This window comes from Ochotona curzoniae, unplaced genomic scaffold (assembly GCF_017591425.1).
Source record: "Ochotona curzoniae isolate NIBS_2020 unplaced genomic scaffold, NIBS_Ocur_1.0 contig_4792, whole genome shotgun sequence".
Classification (NCBI taxonomy): Eukaryota; Metazoa; Chordata; class Mammalia; order Lagomorpha; family Ochotonidae; genus Ochotona; species Ochotona curzoniae.
In genome coordinates this window covers 11,253,120-11,272,336 of record NW_024466389.1, presented here as the reverse complement: position 1 = coordinate 11,272,336, position 19,217 = coordinate 11,253,120, and the positions used below count along the sequence as shown (strand labels likewise).

The 19,217-nt window shown below is 45.2% G+C and overlaps 1 protein-coding gene across 3 annotated transcripts in view; it reads left to right on the top strand.

The window, feature by feature from the left end:
- UBR4 (ubiquitin protein ligase E3 component n-recognin 4) overlaps nt 1–19,217 on the top strand; it is a 130,704-nt gene that overhangs the window by 40,354 nt on the left and 71,133 nt on the right. For all 3 annotated transcript variants that reach the window (XM_040987991.1, XM_040987992.1, XM_040987990.1), the window contains exons 20-42: nt 821–956; nt 1,673–1,752; nt 2,188–2,316; nt 3,195–3,377; nt 3,515–3,637; nt 3,726–3,955; nt 4,672–4,793; nt 5,871–5,968; nt 6,792–6,949; nt 7,874–8,083; nt 9,030–9,131; nt 9,439–9,539; nt 9,787–9,985; nt 10,334–10,522; nt 10,983–11,046; nt 12,343–12,534; nt 13,049–13,119; nt 13,207–13,354; nt 13,764–13,991; nt 15,112–15,282; nt 16,870–17,052; nt 18,421–18,579; nt 18,829–18,981. In XM_040987991.1, the coding sequence (XP_040843925.1) occupies nt 821–956; nt 1,673–1,752; nt 2,188–2,316; nt 3,195–3,377; nt 3,515–3,637; nt 3,726–3,955; nt 4,672–4,793; nt 5,871–5,968; nt 6,792–6,949; nt 7,874–8,083; nt 9,030–9,131; nt 9,439–9,539; nt 9,787–9,985; nt 10,334–10,522; nt 10,983–11,046; nt 12,343–12,534; nt 13,049–13,119; nt 13,207–13,354; nt 13,764–13,991; nt 15,112–15,282; nt 16,870–17,052; nt 18,421–18,579; nt 18,829–18,981 (3,429 nt within the window). The remainder of the gene's footprint in view (nt 1–820; nt 957–1,672; nt 1,753–2,187; nt 2,317–3,194; nt 3,378–3,514; nt 3,638–3,725; nt 3,956–4,671; nt 4,794–5,870; nt 5,969–6,791; nt 6,950–7,873; nt 8,084–9,029; nt 9,132–9,438; nt 9,540–9,786; nt 9,986–10,333; nt 10,523–10,982; nt 11,047–12,342; nt 12,535–13,048; nt 13,120–13,206; nt 13,355–13,763; nt 13,992–15,111; nt 15,283–16,869; nt 17,053–18,420; nt 18,580–18,828; nt 18,982–19,217) is intronic.

The window sequence follows — 19,217 nt, the reverse complement described above, 5'->3', positions numbered from 1 at the left end:
TTCTTGCTAAGGCAGATTTCAGAGAGGAGAGACAGAAAGTTCTTCCATCTGCTGATTCACTCCAGTTATTGCTGGAGCTGAGCCAATCCAAAGTAGGAGCCAGGAGTTTGCTCTGGGTCTGCTGTGTAGGTGCAGGGTTCCAAGGCTTTGGAATGATTTGGCTTTTATAATGAGGGAGTTTGGCGTATACTAGGGTTCCACTAGTGCTTTCTCGGGCCATATGCAGGGACCTGGGAGGGAAGCAGGGCACCTGGGACACAAACTGGCACCCTAATGGGATCCTTACACTCACCAAAGGTAGGATTAGACAATGGAGGCATCATGCTGTTCCTGGCAGAAAAAAATTGAGAATCTGAACACATTATGACAACTGCATGGTGCTTACGTGGTTTAATAGTAATATAGGGTCTCTGAGAGGGTGTGCATAGGTTATATAGAGATCTCGCACTGCTTTTTTTGTTTGGAACTTGGATATATGCATATTTTGGGACATTGTGGGTTCTGGAACCGTTCCCAGTTGAATGTTCAAGAACAGTTGTGTTATTTAATGGTTGAAGGATGACCAAACAGTAATTTTGTGGATTTGAAAAATCCTTTGCTGGTGTTTGGGAGGGTAAAAGTTAACCAGTATTTCTTAAAAGGTTCCATTGAACACTGTTCCCTTTGTGTTCCATCAAGGAGTGCTTTCCAGATGTCGGAAAAATCTTTTTGGTGTTGCCTTTGGGTTGCGAATGTCTCAGGTTTTTATATACAGGTTGGTTCTCGAGGCTGGAGGAGGGAGCAGAATGGTGACTATCCTCCTTCGTTGGTGTTTTCAAAGGTGCAGCATAACCTGCTGAGTCCTCCTTATGGGTGGGCCAGTGGCTCCCAGGACAGCAGCAGCCGCCGGGCAGCCACTCCTTTCTATCATGGCTTCAAAGAGGTGGAAGAGAACTGGGCTAAGCATTTTTCTTCAGGTGAGAAAGAAGATGTCACCAGGAAACTGACCTTTTCACCTTGGCAGGATCGAATTTGAAGCTAGAAAATCAACCCACCTGCATCAGTCTGGTCTCTGGGTGTCTCATTACTTACGTAACAGAATTCAATATGTTTTTAGAAATAACTTCTTCATGCTCCATATTTATTTTTTAAAAACAGAACTGGAAAAATCAGGATTACTTATGTCTGGTGCCTTGTATTTTGTATGGATTTTTGGATGTTAACCCCATTTTGTGGAAATCTTTATGAGGCCCTAGACTGAGTTTACAGTCATCACCTTAATAAGCCTGTCTCATTTTCGGGAAAACAAATAGCAGTAAAATGTAATATATTCAATTTAATGATACAGTTTAGTCACTTAACCTTGATTGAAGAGCACCTTGGCTCACTACTAGAGCTGTGGTTCTCACTAGGATGGTTTTGCCCCAGTTCAGGGGACATTGGCAGGGTACGGAGACCTCATTGGTTTGTCATGTGTGGGGAAGTGCCCCTAGCATCCTCTGTGTGGGGGCCGGGGGTGCTGCTGAGTGTGGATTACACTGGATGAATCCCTGAGCCAGGAATCATCTGGCCCCAAATGTCAGTAGTGCCAACTGTGCAAAAGCTTGTTTGAGCATATTTTCTTTGTTACATTTTTGCCTGTTAGGCAGAGCTTCAAATGAAGCCATTCTTTAATAAACTTACTGCTTTTCAGATACTGTTCCACAACCCAGATTCTACTGTGTGCTGTCCCCAGAGGCCTCAGAGGATGATTTGAACCGACTGGATGCTTTGGTACCAGGAATTCTAAAGACCATTTTATATGTTGTTTGGGTAGTCTTCAGCAAGATCAGGCTATCAGGGGAAGGAATGATTTGGCTTTTTTAATGAGGGAATTTGGTGTATACTAGGATTTCAGCTTATTCAAAAAGGAAAACATTATTTTGAGATTTATTCGATTAGCTATATTTTTGCTGTTGGGGTTGTGATTCTGGTGATTGACAGAATCCTCATTTCTGATTAATGTTTGTCACATGCAAATACGCTAGCAAACAAAAGCAGGTGCCTCGGTGTCACTCTGCTCCCTGAGGGTCACTGGCTCGGGGAAGTCCCAGGACTCAGGTCTGCTGCAGGACAAATGAAATCAGATGTGCTGGGCTGTTTTAAACAGTTAGGCATAGGTTGCAGGAAGAAATATTTTAGAAAAATGTTTTTCTTTCTTGATATTAGGCGTGTGATGTACTTTTCTCCAAGCTTGTCAAATATGATGAGCTCTACACTGCGTTGACAGCGCTGCTTGCCGCTGGGTCCCAGCTCGACACCGTCAGGAGGAAGGAAAGCAAGAGCGTCACAGCCCTGGTAAGGCCGTGGGCGTTCGCGGAGGAGGGTGCGCTGGGCGCATGCTTCCTAACCAAGGTGTTGAACGTCTGCAATATATCCATGTTGTTTGCGTGGTTATTTTCACTTAATAGATCATTTATTATTTTTATATTTTGTTTGGTTAGCAGTGGGAAAATTGTAAGAGTTAATACCTCCCAAGTACTTTGTCTCCCATGGGTACTGTTTGATATGTGATATTGAAAGCCTCACACTTTGCATCTACATTGTTTTCAAAAATGTTCATGTGTTTAATTTAACTTATTGGAAAAGCAGAGAGGGAGAATTCATCTTTCATTCCCTGGTCCAGTTCCCAATGCCTGTGGCAGCCAGGCCAGGCAGGAAACAGGAGCTCAGTCCAGGTTTCCCATGCAGGTAGCAGGTGTCTGCTGCTGCTTCTCATGGAGCACTTTGCGTAGAGCTGGGATTTGAACCCGGCCATTCTGATGTGAAGTGTGGGCCTTGCAAGTGATGTCTTAACTACCATGTGAAATCCCTGTCCCTGTGCTGTTTTGTATGGTCCTTTGAAAGCTTTGAGTGTCTGTTTTTAGGGGACTTCCAAAAGTTACCACAAAGTGCATATTATGAAGAAACTATGCATGATTTCATAATGTTTTCTACTAAAAGAAAGTTATAATTCTATGGCTGTTTTGAAGTACCCTTGTGCTTTTGAAAGTCTTCACAGCAATTGTAAGCCACAAGGGCTGGCAGGTTGTACGCCTGGCAAGCAGAGCATCGTCCTGCTCTGTTTTAATCACTTGGCAAATCATTGGGAGCCAGAATTGTCTTACAGGAGCTTTCTGGCTTGTGCACAGTGTAGAATGTAAATGCTGCGTGTGTGCTCCTTTTGCTGCCTTCAGGAGGCCTGTGCTCTTCAGTATTACTTCTTAATATTATGGAGGATCCTAGGAATTTTGCCACCGTCAAAGACTTACATGAATCAGCTGGCCATGAACTCTCCTGAGATGAGTGAATGTGACATCTTGCACACCCTGAGATGGTCTTCCCGCCTCAGGATCAGCTCCTATGTCAACTGGATAAAGGTACCTCAGTGGGACACAAAGCTTGCTGCCATGGGGCAGTCAGAACCAGGTGTCTGTGCTTATGGGAACTTTAAATTAAAGATAATCAAAACTGTGGACACAGTTTGCTAAATAATTTCTAATTGCTGTCCAAATAGGAACACCTTGTCAAACAAGGAATGAAGATGGAGCACGCTGCTTCTCTCACTGAGCTGGCCTCCGCTAAGTGTAGCTCAGTGAAATATGACGTTGAACTTGTAGAGGAGTACTTTGCTCGACAGGTATGTTACGGTCAGAATTGGATTGGTGGGACCTGGCTTCTAGCACAGCCCTGGACGCCACTGATTAGTGTCTTGGCTGTCGTTCAAGATCTCGTCATTCTGCAGCATCGACTGCACCACCATCTTGCAGCTCCATGAAATTCCCAGTCTGCAGTCCATTTATACCCTGGACGCTGCCATCTCCAAGGTCCAGGTCTCTTTGGATGAGCATTTTTCTAAGATGGCTGCCGAAACCGATCCTCACAAGTCGTCTGAGATCACCAAGAACCTCCTTCCCGCGACTCTGCAGCTCATTGACACCTACGCGTCCTTCACCAGGTTTGGTGGACAAGTGCCTTGTGCGCAGTGATTCACTTTACGTGTCTGGATCCCCATTTGGAGTAATGTTATCTTTTCCAGTTTGAAAAGCTAACTAATGGAAAGTGCGGATGGTGTAAGAGGAGTTAAAAAGTTTAATTTATAATTTGTTGAATATTTTCTAGCAGTTTATTTGTAGGGCACAAAGATAACGTAATTTTCCTAATCTTTATCATTTCTGTTACTGAGAGGCACCAAAACCAGGTGCCCAGTGCTTCTTCTGGGTCTCCCATGTTGGTGCAGGGGCCAAACGTTTGAGCCATCTTTCGCTTTCCCAGACACATTAGCCTGGAGCTGGATTGGAAGTGAAACAGCTGGGATTTGAACCATTACCATATAAAAATGCAGGTGCCACAGGTGGAGGTTTAACTCACTATGGTATGGTGCTGGCCCCAGAAGGGAAGGTTTTGGGCAAGGTTGAGCCATGAATATAAATTACAAATGTGATATAAATGCGAGATCCTTTTGTAAGTACATTAGATACAACAGTGAGCAACACAGACCCAGTGATGGCTTCCTGTGTAGGCTCTGGTCTGGATTAGTAGCTGGTTGCTATCAGCTGGATTTGATAGGAAGCTGAGGTACAGGGTTTTCAACTTTCCTAGGATTACTGCCTCCTAACTCTGATGCGATTAGGTTTTTGTACGCTCACCAGTCCCCCCTGCTTTTTCCTGCAGAGCCTATTTGTTGCAGAACTTGAATGAAGAGGGAAGCACGGACAAACCGCCCAAGGAGAAGCTGCGTGGCTTTGCTGCTGTGTTGGCTATTGGCTCCAGTAGGTGCAAGGCAAACACCTTGGGTGAGTGAGCAGGTGTGCTTTTGCACACTGTTGCCGTACTGCCGTTAGCTGCTTCCCTCCCTCTGCCTGCTTGTGGCCCTCGGCCTTCACTCCATCCTCTTCACTCATCTGTCTTGATTTTCATGTAATCCTTGAGTAAGTATTATTAGGATCTCCTTTATGCTCATTGGGAAACTGACAGAGGCGTTATTTGCCCCAAGTCCTTCATCCTGAAGGTGATGAATCTGGAATTCCAACTGAAATCAATTGGCGCTGAAGGATTGGGCTATTTTACCTTTATTACAGTTCTTTGTTCTTTTCATTTCTAGTGATCAGGAAGACTAGTCAAGCTACTATTTCCTGCTTGGAAAAATCTTTTTCCTGGATTAGGAATGATCTGAAGAAATTATTGAATGTAGGATGCAGTAATTTCCCTTTTAGAATTTATATTCATTTGTGTTCTTGAATTTCAAGCTTTATCCTTGTTTACTATTTATTCATGAGTCAGTGACACAAAAATCTCCCATCTACTATTCTACTCCCCAAAGGCTTATAAGAGCCAGAGCTAGCTCAAATCAAAGTCAGGAGCCACTGCCTCAACCTGGATCCTCCACGTGGGTGGCAGGGACCCAAGTACTTGAGCCCTCACCTACTGCGTCTCAGGGTGCAGAGTAACCATGCAGCCGGAACTGGGAGCAGAGGCAGAACTTCGCCCAGGCACTGCAGCGTGGGTTGTGCTGATCCCAGACGGCTTCTGCCCAGTTCCCGCCCCACAGAGTTTCATTCGTTAGTGCTTAACTGAACACTGCCTTAGTGTACAGCAGAGATCCCTGTACCTAGCATTTGTCATTGAGAAGAGAGAAAGAATGCCTGTTCTTAGAAAGGGAGCAGGTGGTTAATGGTGAGTTTTTTTTTTAAATGTCGCCTGTTTACATTATTTTCGGTTTTCTTACAGTATACATTGGTATTGTTTGCTATTAAACAGTTACCGGTTCTTGACTATAGAACTGTCGCAAAAATACTCATCTTACTATTTTGACATCCTAGAATGTAGTCTTGTTTCCTGGCATGATTTCTTGTCCTTTTTGTCTCCCCTAGGCCCGACGCTGGTTCAGAATCTGCCCTCCCCGGTGCAGGCTGTGTGTGAGTCATGGAACAACGTCAATACCAATGAGTTTCCCAACATTGGGTCCTGGGTGAGTCCCTGCCTGCTCTCTGGGGAGAAATGCTGAGCAGTGGCCTTCTCGAGGCTCGGGCCGAGATCTTCCTCCTGTGCAGTGCTTTGCTGTGGCCAACTGCATGATCAGCAATCATCTAGTGTTTTGATTAGTTCTTTGTTCTCAGAGGATAATCAACCTTGCTTCTCTCATCTTGTGTTTCTTCACCTATTACATAGAAATCTGATAAATTTTTAAAATGAGAAATGTCTAGTGCGTCGCCTGGTCCATGAAGTCTCAGTAAAGATGAACTGCTTGGTTTCGTTTTTAGATTATATCCTGTTCCTTTGCTTACACTTGTCTGGGATGGCTTTTAGGTTCTTTAGACATGTGAACACCGACTATTTAGTCTTCTGTTGGCTTGCTTGTATATATTCTATTTGAACTGCCTCATGAACTGCTTTTTGTCATTGAAGTTTCTTGCAAAAGCCAAGCATATATATCTTTGCGGTTGTGACCTATGTTTCCACCACCAAGAGTGACAGTACAGGCGACGTGTGAACAGGTTCATGGCAGAGTATAGATCTTGTCAGTGCTGACAAACAGCAGTTCTTACTGTTAAATGCAATATAGTCTACTTGTTTTTAAAACATATTGTGTATTTGTTGAATGTAGCTGCTATCTTTGTTCTAACAAAAAGTATGAACTGTTTATTTCCTCTGCCAACTTTTCTTTCCAGAACTGAGCAGAAGACAGTAGTTGCAAACCTCAGTAGGGTTTTAGTTTCTTTTTGTTCTTTCCAAGTGAGGATGCTGTCTTGTGTTGAGGTCTGTCCACTCACAGCAGAATTGCTTCCTTTCAGCGCAACGCCTTTGCCAATGACACCATCCCGTCAGAGAGCTACATCAGTGCTGTGCAGGCCGCTCACCTGGGGACCCTCTGTGGCCAGAGCCTGCCGCTGGCTGCCTCCCTGAAGCACACCCTCCTCTCCCTGGTCCGCCTCACTGGGGATCTGATAGTGTGAGTGCCGAGGGGTCTGTCTGTGTGCCGGGCTTGCTGATGGAGCACACTGAGAGCTTTTCTGCCTATGTAAATAGGAAGGCTTGTTTGTGCCCGTCTTCAGCAGAGAACCTATTGCTCTAGTGTGTATTAACCTTGGTTGACTTTCATCATAAACCTGACAGGACAACAGAACATTGTCTGTCTTGTTGTTTACGGCTTTTTAGAAAAGGCATCCTATTTCTAAACCATATTTGCAATTTAAAAGTGATTTTTGTTTAAAATTTAAACGGCAGCTTTGTGCAATGTCAGTATTGTAGCCAGTGAGGTTTATTTAAGGTATGGTTATTGTCAATTGAAAACTAAAAATTTTTTTGTCTTCCACTGACTTTCACTTTTTTAAATATTATTTGGGTGGTTGACAGGCATGCACACCCATGTGGGCCTCTGAATGCGGAATTTGGGTATAGTGGATGGAATGTGTGTTTCTTTTTTTTCCCCAAGTTTGTCCATAATGAAAACTAAATTTTTAAGTGACTGATAGATTAATTATCTGCTGTTTCCCCATAGTCATCTCTGGTAGTTGGTTGCTGCCGCTGTAGGTATTGGGGAGGGCCAGTGAAGGAGCTGTGTCACCTTCCTGTGTAACCTCAGGTGCAGTGTGTGTCATTGCTTGAGTGATCCAGGTTCCTGGCATTTTCGGGAAGCTTGTCTGGGTGGGTTACTTAGCTTAGGTTTCTTTTTTTTTTTTTCTTATTATAAAAACACATCTTCCTTGACAAAGGAATTTTTCCCATGAAAATCATTTTTTGCTTCAGGTTTCCAGGGGGAAAAGAGCAAAATAAACACCCTCTCCCCAGAAAATAATTGAATTACACCATTGCTGCCTTTCAGCTTTTTGAGGTGTGCATATTTACTAACTTGGTCCCATTTTCTGTGCTGCAGTTGGTCAGATGAGATGAACCCACCCCAGGTGATCCGGACCCTTCTGCCGCTGCTGCTGGAATCGAGCACGGAGAGCGTGGCTGAGATCAGCAGCAACTCCCTGGAGCGCATCCTGGGCCCTGCCGAGTCCGATGAGTTTTTGGCCCGAGTGTATGAGAAGCTGATCACTGGCTGTTACAACATTCTGGCCAATCATGCTGACCCCAACAGGTGGGTCTGGTGGAGGAGAATGGGAGGTTCTGTTCTGATGTACATTTTGAACTCACACGAAATGTGTGAATTTATTCAGATTTCCGTGATCATTTCTTAGGGACAAAATTCGTAAGTGAAGACTGAAATGTTCAGATTTAGAGATATAAATAATTCAGTAAGTGATTCCTGCATGTTAATGCTAGATGTGATGAGAGTACAATTCAGACAGGTTACATTTCTAATGTTCTTACTTTTCAAGGTCCCCTCACCCCATTAATTTGAAAGGCAAAGTTACAAAGTGAGGGGGACACTGAGAAAGAAGTTTTCCATGTGCTAGTTCACTCATTTCCCAAATGGTCCTAATAGCCTAGGTTGAGCCAGGCTGAGGCGGGGTGCCTGAAGTTCCAGCTGAGCCTTCCACATTGGTGGAAGGGACCCAAGCACTTGGGCCATCTTCTGCTTGCTCAGGCGTGCTACCCTAGATTAGAGGTGGAGCAGCCTCGACTTGAACTGGGACCCATATGGAATGCTGGTGTGACAGCTGGTGATGGCTTAACACACTGTGCCACCATGCCAGCCCCATTACTAGTATTTTTGAGACCAAACTGTTTTGTTTGTTTTGTAAGATGTGTTTATTGTTTATTTGAAAGGTGGAGAAAAAGAGAGATTTCCTTCTGTTGGTTTATTCCTGAAATGCTACAATGAATAGAGCTGGGTCCATCCAAAGCTAGGTGCTTCTTCTAGGTCTCCCATGTGGCTTCAGTGGCCCAAGGACTGGAGCCATCCTCTGCTGCGATCCCAGGCCATTAGCAGGGAGCTGGTTCAGAAATGCAGCCACCGGAACACGAACTAGTACCCATATGGTGGAGGATTGGCCTGTGGGGCCACTGCACCAGCTCTGACTAGATTAGGAGATTGTAAAACATTTGAGTAATGGTGGTTCATTTTTCCTTCTGATTCTCAGTGGGCTGGATGAAGCCATCTTGGAGGAATGTCTGCAGTATTTGGAAAAGCAGCTGGAAAGCAGCCAGGCCCGCAAAGCGATGGAGGAGTTTTTCTCCGACAGGTGAGCCGTATCTCCCTTGATTCAGTGAGTGGGTGTTGAATGCTTCCTGAGTGACAGGAGCTGTGTGCGTTGAGTCCAGTCTTCCGTCTCAGGGAGTCCCTGCGGCTTGTTTCCGGGTCTCTACCTTGGGGAGGACTGAGGTCAAGTGCTGACTCCTTGAGGTTATTGATGAGTGGTGTGATTCCAGGGACACTGTGTGTGCTTAGTCACAATGGCTATTTTCCCTGGAGGAGATGAGATTGTAAAGAAATGGAAACGGGTGCCTTTTATGTGAAGCCTAATGTGATTCTCCTGTTTTCCCCCCCAGTGGAGAACTTGTGCAGATCATGATGGCAACAGCCAATGAGAACCTCTCTGCTAAATTCTGTAACCGAGTTTTGAAATTCTTCACCAAACTCTTCCAGCTGAGTGAGTGACAGCTTTTGGTAATCTTCTTAGGGGAACTTTGATGTCCGGCTAATGCTGTGCATCTCTTCTGCCCGAGTTTAACTGTAGCATGAAAATGCTAACAAGTGGAGAGAATCCCTCAGAGAAAGTTTGGAAGGAAGTTGAAAACTTGCTTGAAGCCCTCTCCCCTTTTCCTGGCCTTCCATTTGCCCCTTCCACAGCTTGCTCCTGCCTTCATCCCTGGCCCCACTCTGTCCATCTTTCTTAGCTGAGAAGAGCCCCAACCCAAGCCTGCTGCGTCTCTGTGGTTCTCTGGCTCAACTGGCTTGTGTGGAGCCCGTGCGCCTGCAGGCCTGGCTCACCCGCATGACCACGTCACCCCCGAAAGATTCGGATCAGCTGGATGTCATTCAGGAGAACCGGCAGCTGCTGCAGTTACTGACCACTTACATTGTCCGGGAAAACAGGTAGCACTATCGCTCGCATGATACGTGTCTCTCCCGCCCAGAAGTTTGCTGATGTGTGGAGCTGTCTTCCTCAGACACCAGTGTGAACATTTTCAGTGTTATGTCCCCCTCACAAGTCTGAAGGAATCTGTTTTGGTTTTTTGATCATTCCTATAAAAAACTTCTGTTTTAAATTACTGGCTTGTCAGGTATAACCTGAGTGTTTTGTATACCACATCCACAACTGGGGTTGATAATGTATCCAATATTCAGTTTTTCGTTGGCAATTTTTTGTAGTTATACATTCGAGATAGAGTCAAGTCAGCTTCTTATTGGAGAGTCACTGATTGGTTCTTTCTTTTCTACCAGCCAAGTCGGGGAAGGTGTGTGTGCCGTGCTCCTGGGCACCCTGACCCCCATGGCAACAGAGATGCTTGCGAATGGTGATGGGACTGGCTTTCCTGAACTCATGGTTGTGATGGCCACTCTGGCCAGTGCAGGCCAAGGTGCCGGTCACCTTCAGCTTCATAGCGCTGCTGTGGACTGGCTGGGAAGATGGTAAGTTGATGATGACCTTGAAGGAGCTCCTCTGTAGGTTATGACATTGCTTTTGGAGAAGGGGCACTTTTTTTTTTAATTTAGAGTGAGTTTTTCACTTAGAGTGAGTTTTAAGGAAAGTTTACATCGCTCGTTTTTCATTGGGGATTGGGATGATCTAGTCATTCTATTCATGCACTATTTTATCTTCATTATTTTCCTGGAAGAGTTTTTAGTTCATTATTTTGAGAGAAGTCTTGGGAAGAGTATGCCACGTGTCAGCGATAGAATTCTAAGACCACAGCACCCCACACTGTGTGACTGTCACTTTGAGATTTGTTTAGTGCCTTTTGCTCAGCTTATCCACACAATGATTCAAACTTCTTGGCGATGCTGCTTTTCTTAGTTATTTAGATGATGTTATGTCTCCTTTCCCGTCCTGCCCACCCTCCCCCTCTTTTTTTTTTTTTTTTTGGTACAGTAAGAAGTACCTGTCACAGAAGAACGTGGTTGAAAAGCTGAATGCAAGTGTCATGCATGGCAAGGTAAGAGCCGCCCGGGAGTGGAGAGGAAACGATTCTCATCCCTGGGGTCAGACACACGTCAGGCTGTCCTGTCCACTGGCCTCTGTCCTTGGCTAGCCTACAGAGGATAGCTGGTCATCCCCAAGACCTCCTAGGTGTGTGTTTGCTAGCTGTGTGCCCTCAGCCTTGTGAAAGTGGCCACAAGGGATAGGAAGGAAAGGGTCTGGTACGCTGTGGATTCCTGCCTCTCTCAGTGCGTCTGTGCCGTGAAAACTGCTGTCAATGGCAGGAGACTGCAAACTTTCCCTCCCCTTCAGACCGCATGCTGGCCTTGTTTCATTGACCTGAGCGTCTGGCTTTTTGTGGTTTGGAAAAGAAGTTTGAAGTTGACAGCAGTTTGCATCCAGGCATTTTCTAACTCCCCTCAGCTCCTGTACCTAACACGGCAGTTGACTTGCCCTGGCACCCACCACGGTACCGTTAGTTTCTTCCTCCTTTTCTTGCTCCGCTTCTGTCAGCACACTGAAATGTCAGTGTGCGGAGGTGAAGCAACCTCCACATCCGAGTCTGATAGCAGACTGTTGGGTAAACAGCATGTGTGGCTGTCTGCTGTGCTTTACTGGGACACTTTTTCTTTGCCTACCTGTCCTTTTCTGCTCTGGTTTAGAATTGAGTAATTAAAATTTCTTAAATTAATGATAAAAGAAAATGCTAATGATAGGGAAAAATGCTAATAAGAATCCTTTCATGCTTAGAGCCATAATCTTGAATAAATTTGATCTCTTTTACTCCATTCTCAATTTAGAAGGTACTGTGAAAGTGTTGCTTATGAATGGCCATGGAGCTGGTCTGATGCCTCGTGGATAGAGCTGCCACTGTGCCACTGGGATCTCAGCTGCTGCGCTTTCATTCTATTGCCCTGCTAGTGGCTCATTAAAAATAAGAGAACATGACCTACACGGGGGTTTTGGATGAAGCTCCTGGCTTCAGCGTGGCCCAGCCCTGGCTCTGGCGTCATCTGGGGAGTGAGCCAGTCGATGGAAGATCTCCTCTGTCCTTCTGTAGCTCTTTGTAACTGACTTCCTGATGAATGAATAAATTTCAAGGAGAAAAAAAAATTCATTACATTTCTGCCAACCAGCTATGTACAGGGATAAGGGCTAGGAAACTAGATAATTGAAACATTTTGTTTATGAATTGTTTTCTTTTTTTTTTTACTTTTATACCATTCTTTTGATCTTGAGTTCTGGTGAAGGCAGTTTACGTAACAGTCACAGGAGGCCAATGTTTATGTGGGTTTGTGATCTTCTCCTACAGCATGTGATAATCTTGGAGTGCACCTGTCACATTATGTCTTACCTGGCTGATGTCACGAATGCTTTGAGCCAGAGTAACGGGCAGGGTCCAAGCCACCTGTCCATGGACGGTGAGGAACGGGCCATTGAGGTGGACTCAGATTGGGTAGAAGAGTTGGCAGTGGAAGAGGAGGATTCCCAGGCCGAGGACTCGGTAAGTCTCACAGTCAGTCAGTCTGTGAAGGTGAATTCAGACAACGCTGCGACAGGCCTCCAACTCTCTTTCTCAGCTTCTCCTGAGCTTTCTTCCAGCTTACGTAACTAATGCCAAATTCTGATCTTTTTCTGCACACAGAACCAGCCATGGGCACCTGATCTCTTGAGCTGAGGACTTTTTATAATGTGTATGTGCTTCTTCAGAGGCACTTGTCTCCTACTACTTTAATCTTTGCATCCAAAGTAGAATTTCTGGAATGAATTCTTTGCATGAATGATAGGAGCTCCCTTGTTGAAATTTTATATTTTTACTTTTTTTTCCCTGAGGCCTGAAGTTTTCACCTGAAATTGTGGTAGATTTTCAGTTAGTTGGCTGTTTCTGTTGGGCCAGGATTCTGTTGGTCATTTGTGAGTCTGCTCCTCATGCCCCATAACGTATTGACGTAGGAGTTTTTTATTAGTATCTGTTGGGAGGTGGACTTTTGATTAAAGTCACTGAACTCTCTTTAAAGGATGAAGATTCACTTTGCAATAAACTCTGCACTTTTACAATCACACAGAAAGAATTCATGAACCAGCATTGGTAAGAGTAATTCTTGCTTTTTGGTCAGTTTCTGGATTGTGATTATTGGCACTTGTGAGCTTATTTGCTGGGTCTTATCTTTTATAGGTATCATTGTCACACCTGCAAGATGGTCGATGGGGTAGGTGTGTGCACGGTGTGTGCTAAGGTTTGCCACAAGGATCACGAAATTTCCTATGCCAAGTATGGGTCCTTCTTCTGTGACTGTGGGGCCAAGGAAGATGGCAGCTGCTTGGTAAGAGCTTTAGAGCCTTTATTGAGCTGAAAAACATGACTTGGTAGCAATACAGAAAAACTGGAATGTTCCCATGTCACCTCAATGGTACCCGGGTCTAGGTTTACGTTCTGCTTTGGTCACTGATGATGTGTATGAGCCTGGCTTCAACACCTCCCTAAGAGTGTTACAACTAAGTGGCCTTTTGAGATTTTAGTTTTTCTGCAGACCTCTGTGTAATTGTGGGTGTTATTACCAAGGCATAAGGAAGTCAGTAAATATTATGAACATAGAAATTTGTCATTTGGCTAACATTTATGTATTTAATCAGTTTTTCCTTTGGGCATATTTTCATTTGAGATTTGATGCATAATTTATTTTGTCTGTGCTATGGCAAGCATTTCGGGAATCTGGCATTTTGTGTCCCTAGGCACTGGTGAAGAGAACTCCCAGTAGTGGCATGAGCTCCACCATGAAGGAGTCAGCATTTCAGAGTGAACCCAGGGTTCCAGAGAGTCTGGTGCGCCACACCAGTACCTCGCCAGCTGACAAAGCCAAGGTCACCATCAGTGATGGAAAGGTGACTGATGAAGAGAAGCCCAAGAAGAGCAGCCTGTGCCGCACAGTGGAGGGTTGCCGGGAGGAGCTGCAGAACCAGGTGGGTCGGTGGCAGGGCAGGGCAGGGCTGGCTCGTTGATGTGGCAGGCAGTGTTGGTGGCAGGGCAGGGCTGGCACGTCGATGTGGCAGGCAGAGGACCTGTGTCTGACCTGGCAACCAGTGCTTTCCTTTTTTTAACTTTTCTGATTTTCATGGTGTGAATCCAAGCACAGCTTGGTGTCAGTTCTAGGGAGGCACTTAGGCCTGAGGAGTTAGCAGTGCTGTGGGGGTGGCTCAGGTACAGCTTTGTAATGCAGTAGAGCACCTTTCCTGGACAGCAGGCCTCACCTGAAGCACGGGTGCAGAAATAGTTTGAGTAATTTCTTTATTAGTTTTCCAACGGTGGTACATTTCCAGTGTCAACGTAGGAAAGTGGATGAAAAATGATTTAGAAAATGCTTAGTTAGGTGACAAAAATTACAACTTTTTATAGTATTCATTTCCATGAACTTTTTGAAGATCTTCATTTACACAGGTTTCAGAATGTTAGTGCTCTAAAATTGACATCTTTTAATTCTGTTTTCCATAAACTACTTTGTTTGTGTCTAAGATTTATTTTATTTATTTGAAAACCAGAGCGAGAGGGAGAGATACAAAGAGGTGTTCTATCCACTGTTTCACTTCCCAGATTGGTATAGGATTTGGGACCAGGCCAAAGCCAGGAGCCAGAAACTTCATTTGGGTCTTCCTAGTGAGTGGAGGGTGCCCAAGAACTTGGACCATTTTTTACTGCTTTTACCATTGAGCTGGATTTGAAATGGAACAGCTGGCACTGAGTGTAAGATACGGGTGTCACAGGTAGCACCTTCTCCCAGTGTGCCAAAATGCTGGTACTTTATAAAGTTCCCTCCTGTATGTATAGGAGAGGGGTTAGCCAGTTCTATATAATAATTGCTTTCACAGACTGGGTCTCTGCTTGAGGACCCTAGGTTTAGAAAAGTGGCTTGAGTTGGTAGCACAGTTAACTTATTGACTGAGCTTATGCAGATAATGAGATGATGGCTACATTAGTCCAGTGCAAGGGGGGAAATTGGATTCTGAAGTGAGTTACCAAGGAGGTATTCTATTGTTAATGTGACTTGTTTTCTCCGCCCCCATCCTTTGTTTTCATACTTCTCAGGCCAATTTCTCCTTCGCTCCTCTTGTGCTAGACATGCTCAATTTCCTCATGGATGCCATTCAGACCAACTTCCAGCAGGCGTCAGCTGTCGGGAGCAGCAGCCGGGCTCAGCAGGCCCTCAGTGAGCTGCATACAGTGGGCAAGGTGGTTGAGATGACAGATCAGCTGATGGTGAGTGTGTCGTGGCCATGTGGTTAGGTTGTTGTGGAAACCAGCAAATTGGAATATAGAATTGTGCTAACAACTCTAAAGAATATACTTAGAACAGTTCTATGTCCAGGCCTTTGGAACGTAGAATTGTGGATATTATGATGTCCCCAAACCATTTTATGGACAATTCCTTCAAAAAGAGTAAAGGAATCCTAGGCCATTTGAGCATCTCCAGGATGACTTTGGTTTTTCATGTGATGAGGGCTGTATGTTACCCACTTGAAGACCTGCTGCCCCAGCACTGAGTGTTGGAGGTCTCATGCAGCCTTCCTGGTCTCTTTAGCAGCTGTGGTAAGTAGGGAGAGAAAAAGAAGTGATGGCGTTTCCTAAAAGAAAATAAACAAATGTTGTGAATGAAACAAATGAATTGTTCTCATAAGATGGTGGCTGTTTTTAAGGATTAAAATCACATTGAAAATACACACATATTTATTACTGCATTGTCACATTTTATTAAATCAGATTTCATCAAAAATCAGTCATGGTTTTAGAGCAGTGGAATTTAGACTTTTAGATGTTAAGGATGAAGTGAAAAATGCTGGAGCAGTGTTGGTACCAGCTCTAACGTTGCTGAATTCGGTTTGCCAGGTTAGAGCAATAAAAAAATTGTTTTCACTATTGTTTTATAAGCAAAAGATATTTTAACATTTAGAAGGCTAGTATTTGTGGCTGATGCAGTGGCACTGCAGGCTGATCCTCTGGCAGGGTCGCCAGCACCCCACAAGGGGACCCAGCTCATGTCACAGCTGTTCCACTTCCATTCCAACTCCTTGATTGTGACCCGAAAGAGAAGCAGAAGATGCTGCAACTCTTTGGACCACTGCACACATGTGGAGAAACCCAGAGGAAGCTCCTGGCTCCAGGCTTTGGATTGACTCAGCTCTGGACTATGCGGCCATTTGGGAAGTGAATCAATAAATAGAAGATCTCTCTCTTTCTGTTAAATTTGTCTTTCAAACAAAGTAAATCTTTAAAAAAGAGAAAGGTTAGTATTCTGTTAGTTGTAACACCACTCTCTCTCTCTTTTTAATGATTGATTTGAAAGGCAGAAAGAGAGGGAGAGTGGAGGGAGAGATCTTGTGTTTGCTAATTCACTCTCCAGCTGGCTGTAGCAGTCAGGTCTGGGGCAGGTCCTGGCTGGGAGTCAGTTGCTGCATCGGGATCGCCCATGTGGGTGGCAAGGACTCACATGTTTGAGCCATCCTAGGTGTGTCTTAATGAGGGAGTTGGATTGGAAGTGGAGTAGACTGGACTCAGACCTGCAGTTTGAGTGATACGGAGTGTAGGCACCCTGGTAGGTGGCAGCTTATTCCACTGTGCAGCCTAGCCACCCCTACCCCGACTCGTCAGGCCCCACCACAACATTCTTCTGATTGGGCTCATGATAACTTTATTAAATTTGCCCATTGTCGGGGGGAGGGTTGGAGGTTGAAGTCTCTTGCCTTAGACTGCCTAACTCGAGCAGTGTTCCAGTCATGTGAGTAGTGTGTGAATCCATCACTTACAGGCCTTACAGCCACCTGCTTTCTCTGCCTACCCCTCCGGCAGGTTCCCACCTTAGGCTCGCAGGAGGGTGCCTTTGAGAATGTTCGGATGAATTACAGTGGAGACCAAGGCCAGACAATTCGACAGCTCATCAGTGCGCATGTGCTCAGGCGGGTTGCGATGTGTGTGCTCTCCTCCCCTCACGGGCGCCGCCAGCATTTGGCTGTCAGCCACGAAAAAGGAAAGGTAGGTCCTTCACTGTCTTCTCATTGATTTTATTATTTATTTATTTATTTATTTATTATTGGAAAGGCAGATACAGAGAGAAGGAGAGACAGAGAGGAAGATCTACCATCCAATGATTCACTCTCCAAGTGGCCACAATGACTGGAGCTGAGCGAATCTGAAGCCAGGAGCCAGGAACGTCTTCTGGGTCTTTTACACTGGTGCAGGGTCCCAAGGCGTTGGGCTATCCTCGACTGCTTTCCCAGACCACAAGCAGGGAGCTGGATGGGAAGTGTGGCTACCGGGATTAGAAGTGACGCTCATCCTGGCGCATGAAGGTGAGGACTTTAGCTGCTAGGGTACCCAGAGCTTTTATTGTGGAACCCCGAATTATTCCATGTGAGGTAGGTCACATATGACTAGACAGAGGCAATTTCCAATTAGTAAAATGCCACTGAGAACACTTGCTGTTTGCTGCTAGGAACAGGTTGTGAAGACGTTGTCTCCCAGTCTTACCCACTTAGCTTGCTCTGGCAGGTTCAGGCTGAAAGATGCTTTCCCAGGAAGGCAGCTTGGTCCTTGTTTAGTCCACCCTGTCTTCGTTATCCACTGGGCCCTGGGTGGTTGGTGTTGCTTTCAAGAACTCTAGAGGCTGGAGGAGCACAAAGTGTCTTAACTGATGTTCTTTGTTTTCTGGTCTTCCCAGCCCCACTAATGTTGTTTTAACTTTACTATAGCTGAAAATAAAGATAGTTCCAAGAAAATTAAAGCCATTTTGAAATAGTTTTTAAAAATTATTTTTCTCTTGTAGGATGATTCTTTAAAAGGGATTTGATTTTCTTTGTTGGGGGGATTTTGGTTTCATTGCTGCTTCTTTGCCCTCATTGGAAGGAGGGAAGGAAGATATTTCTTCTTTCAACAAGGGGAAATAGAGGCTCTAGGTTTTTCCTAAGAGACTTATCCACAAGAAATTCTGTGTGGGGCTGGTGCAGTGGCATGTCAGTTAATCCTCCTCCTGCTGGCACTGACATCCCTACGAGTCCTCATTCATTTCCTGGCTGTTCCACTTCCGATCCATCTGTCTGTGGCCTGAGAAGGTGATAGAGGACAGTCCAAATTGTTGGGCCCCTCACCCACGTGGGAGACAGGGAAGAAGCTCCCAGCTTGGTTTAAGCCTGGCTCTGACCCTGTTGTGGCCATTTGAGGAGTGAAGCAACAGAGGAAAGATCTCTCCCTCTGTGTGTGTGTGTCTTGACTTCTCTCTGTAAAATTTGCTTTTGAAATAAAAATACATGTTTAAAACAAATGAACATGCAAACCCTGGGCCTTTGCTGTGTGTTCTCGGAGAGGACTGGGGTTACAAGTGGATTGATCATTGCCTCTCTGCAGATCACTGTGCTGCAGCTCTCTGCCCTCCTGAAGCAAGCCGATTCCAGCAAGAGGAAGCTGACTCTGACCCGCCTGGCCTCTGCCCCGGTCCCCTTCACCGTGCTGAGCCTCACTGGGAATCCCTGCAAGGAGGACTACCTGGCGGTGTGCGGGCTGAAGGTAAAGAGCTGGTCGTGCTTGGATTACCTTGAGCTTTGGGGCCGAGACACCTCCCTGTGCACATCTTTCTCGGCATTTCTTTCAGGTTTTCAGATTGCTTCTTTGCCTGCTCTTGAAACCCACAGATGTGACCTGTCACATTCCCTTCATGAAGGCAGGGACTGTTAGGGGAGTAAAGGAAGCGTTAGGGCTCTGCCATCCTTTAGCTTACTTGATCTTTAACCATTTTGTTTCTTTCCTTTTTTGCAGGACTGCCATGTACTTACCTTCAGTAGCTCAGGTTCTGTTTCAGATCACTTGGTGTTGCATCCCCAGTTGGCGACAGGGAACTTCATCATCAAAGCTGTGTGGTTGCCAGGTTCACAGACTGAGTTAGCAATTGTCACTGCGGACTTTGTCAAGGTGCTGTTATAATTCTCTGATGATAGGGTCTTAGAAGTTACTCCTTTTAATTTCAGAATGTCTGTTCTCTTTTATAATCTAGCTTCCCCCTGAGTTTAACAGTAAACAGTCAACACACATTGGTGCCTTCTGTTGTATTGCTGAGCAGGGGCTGTTCATGTGTGGGCAATGTGGAACTAGACTGGTTTGATTGTCCCTGTCAGGCACATGTCTGTCACTGTACTTGTTGCTGAATT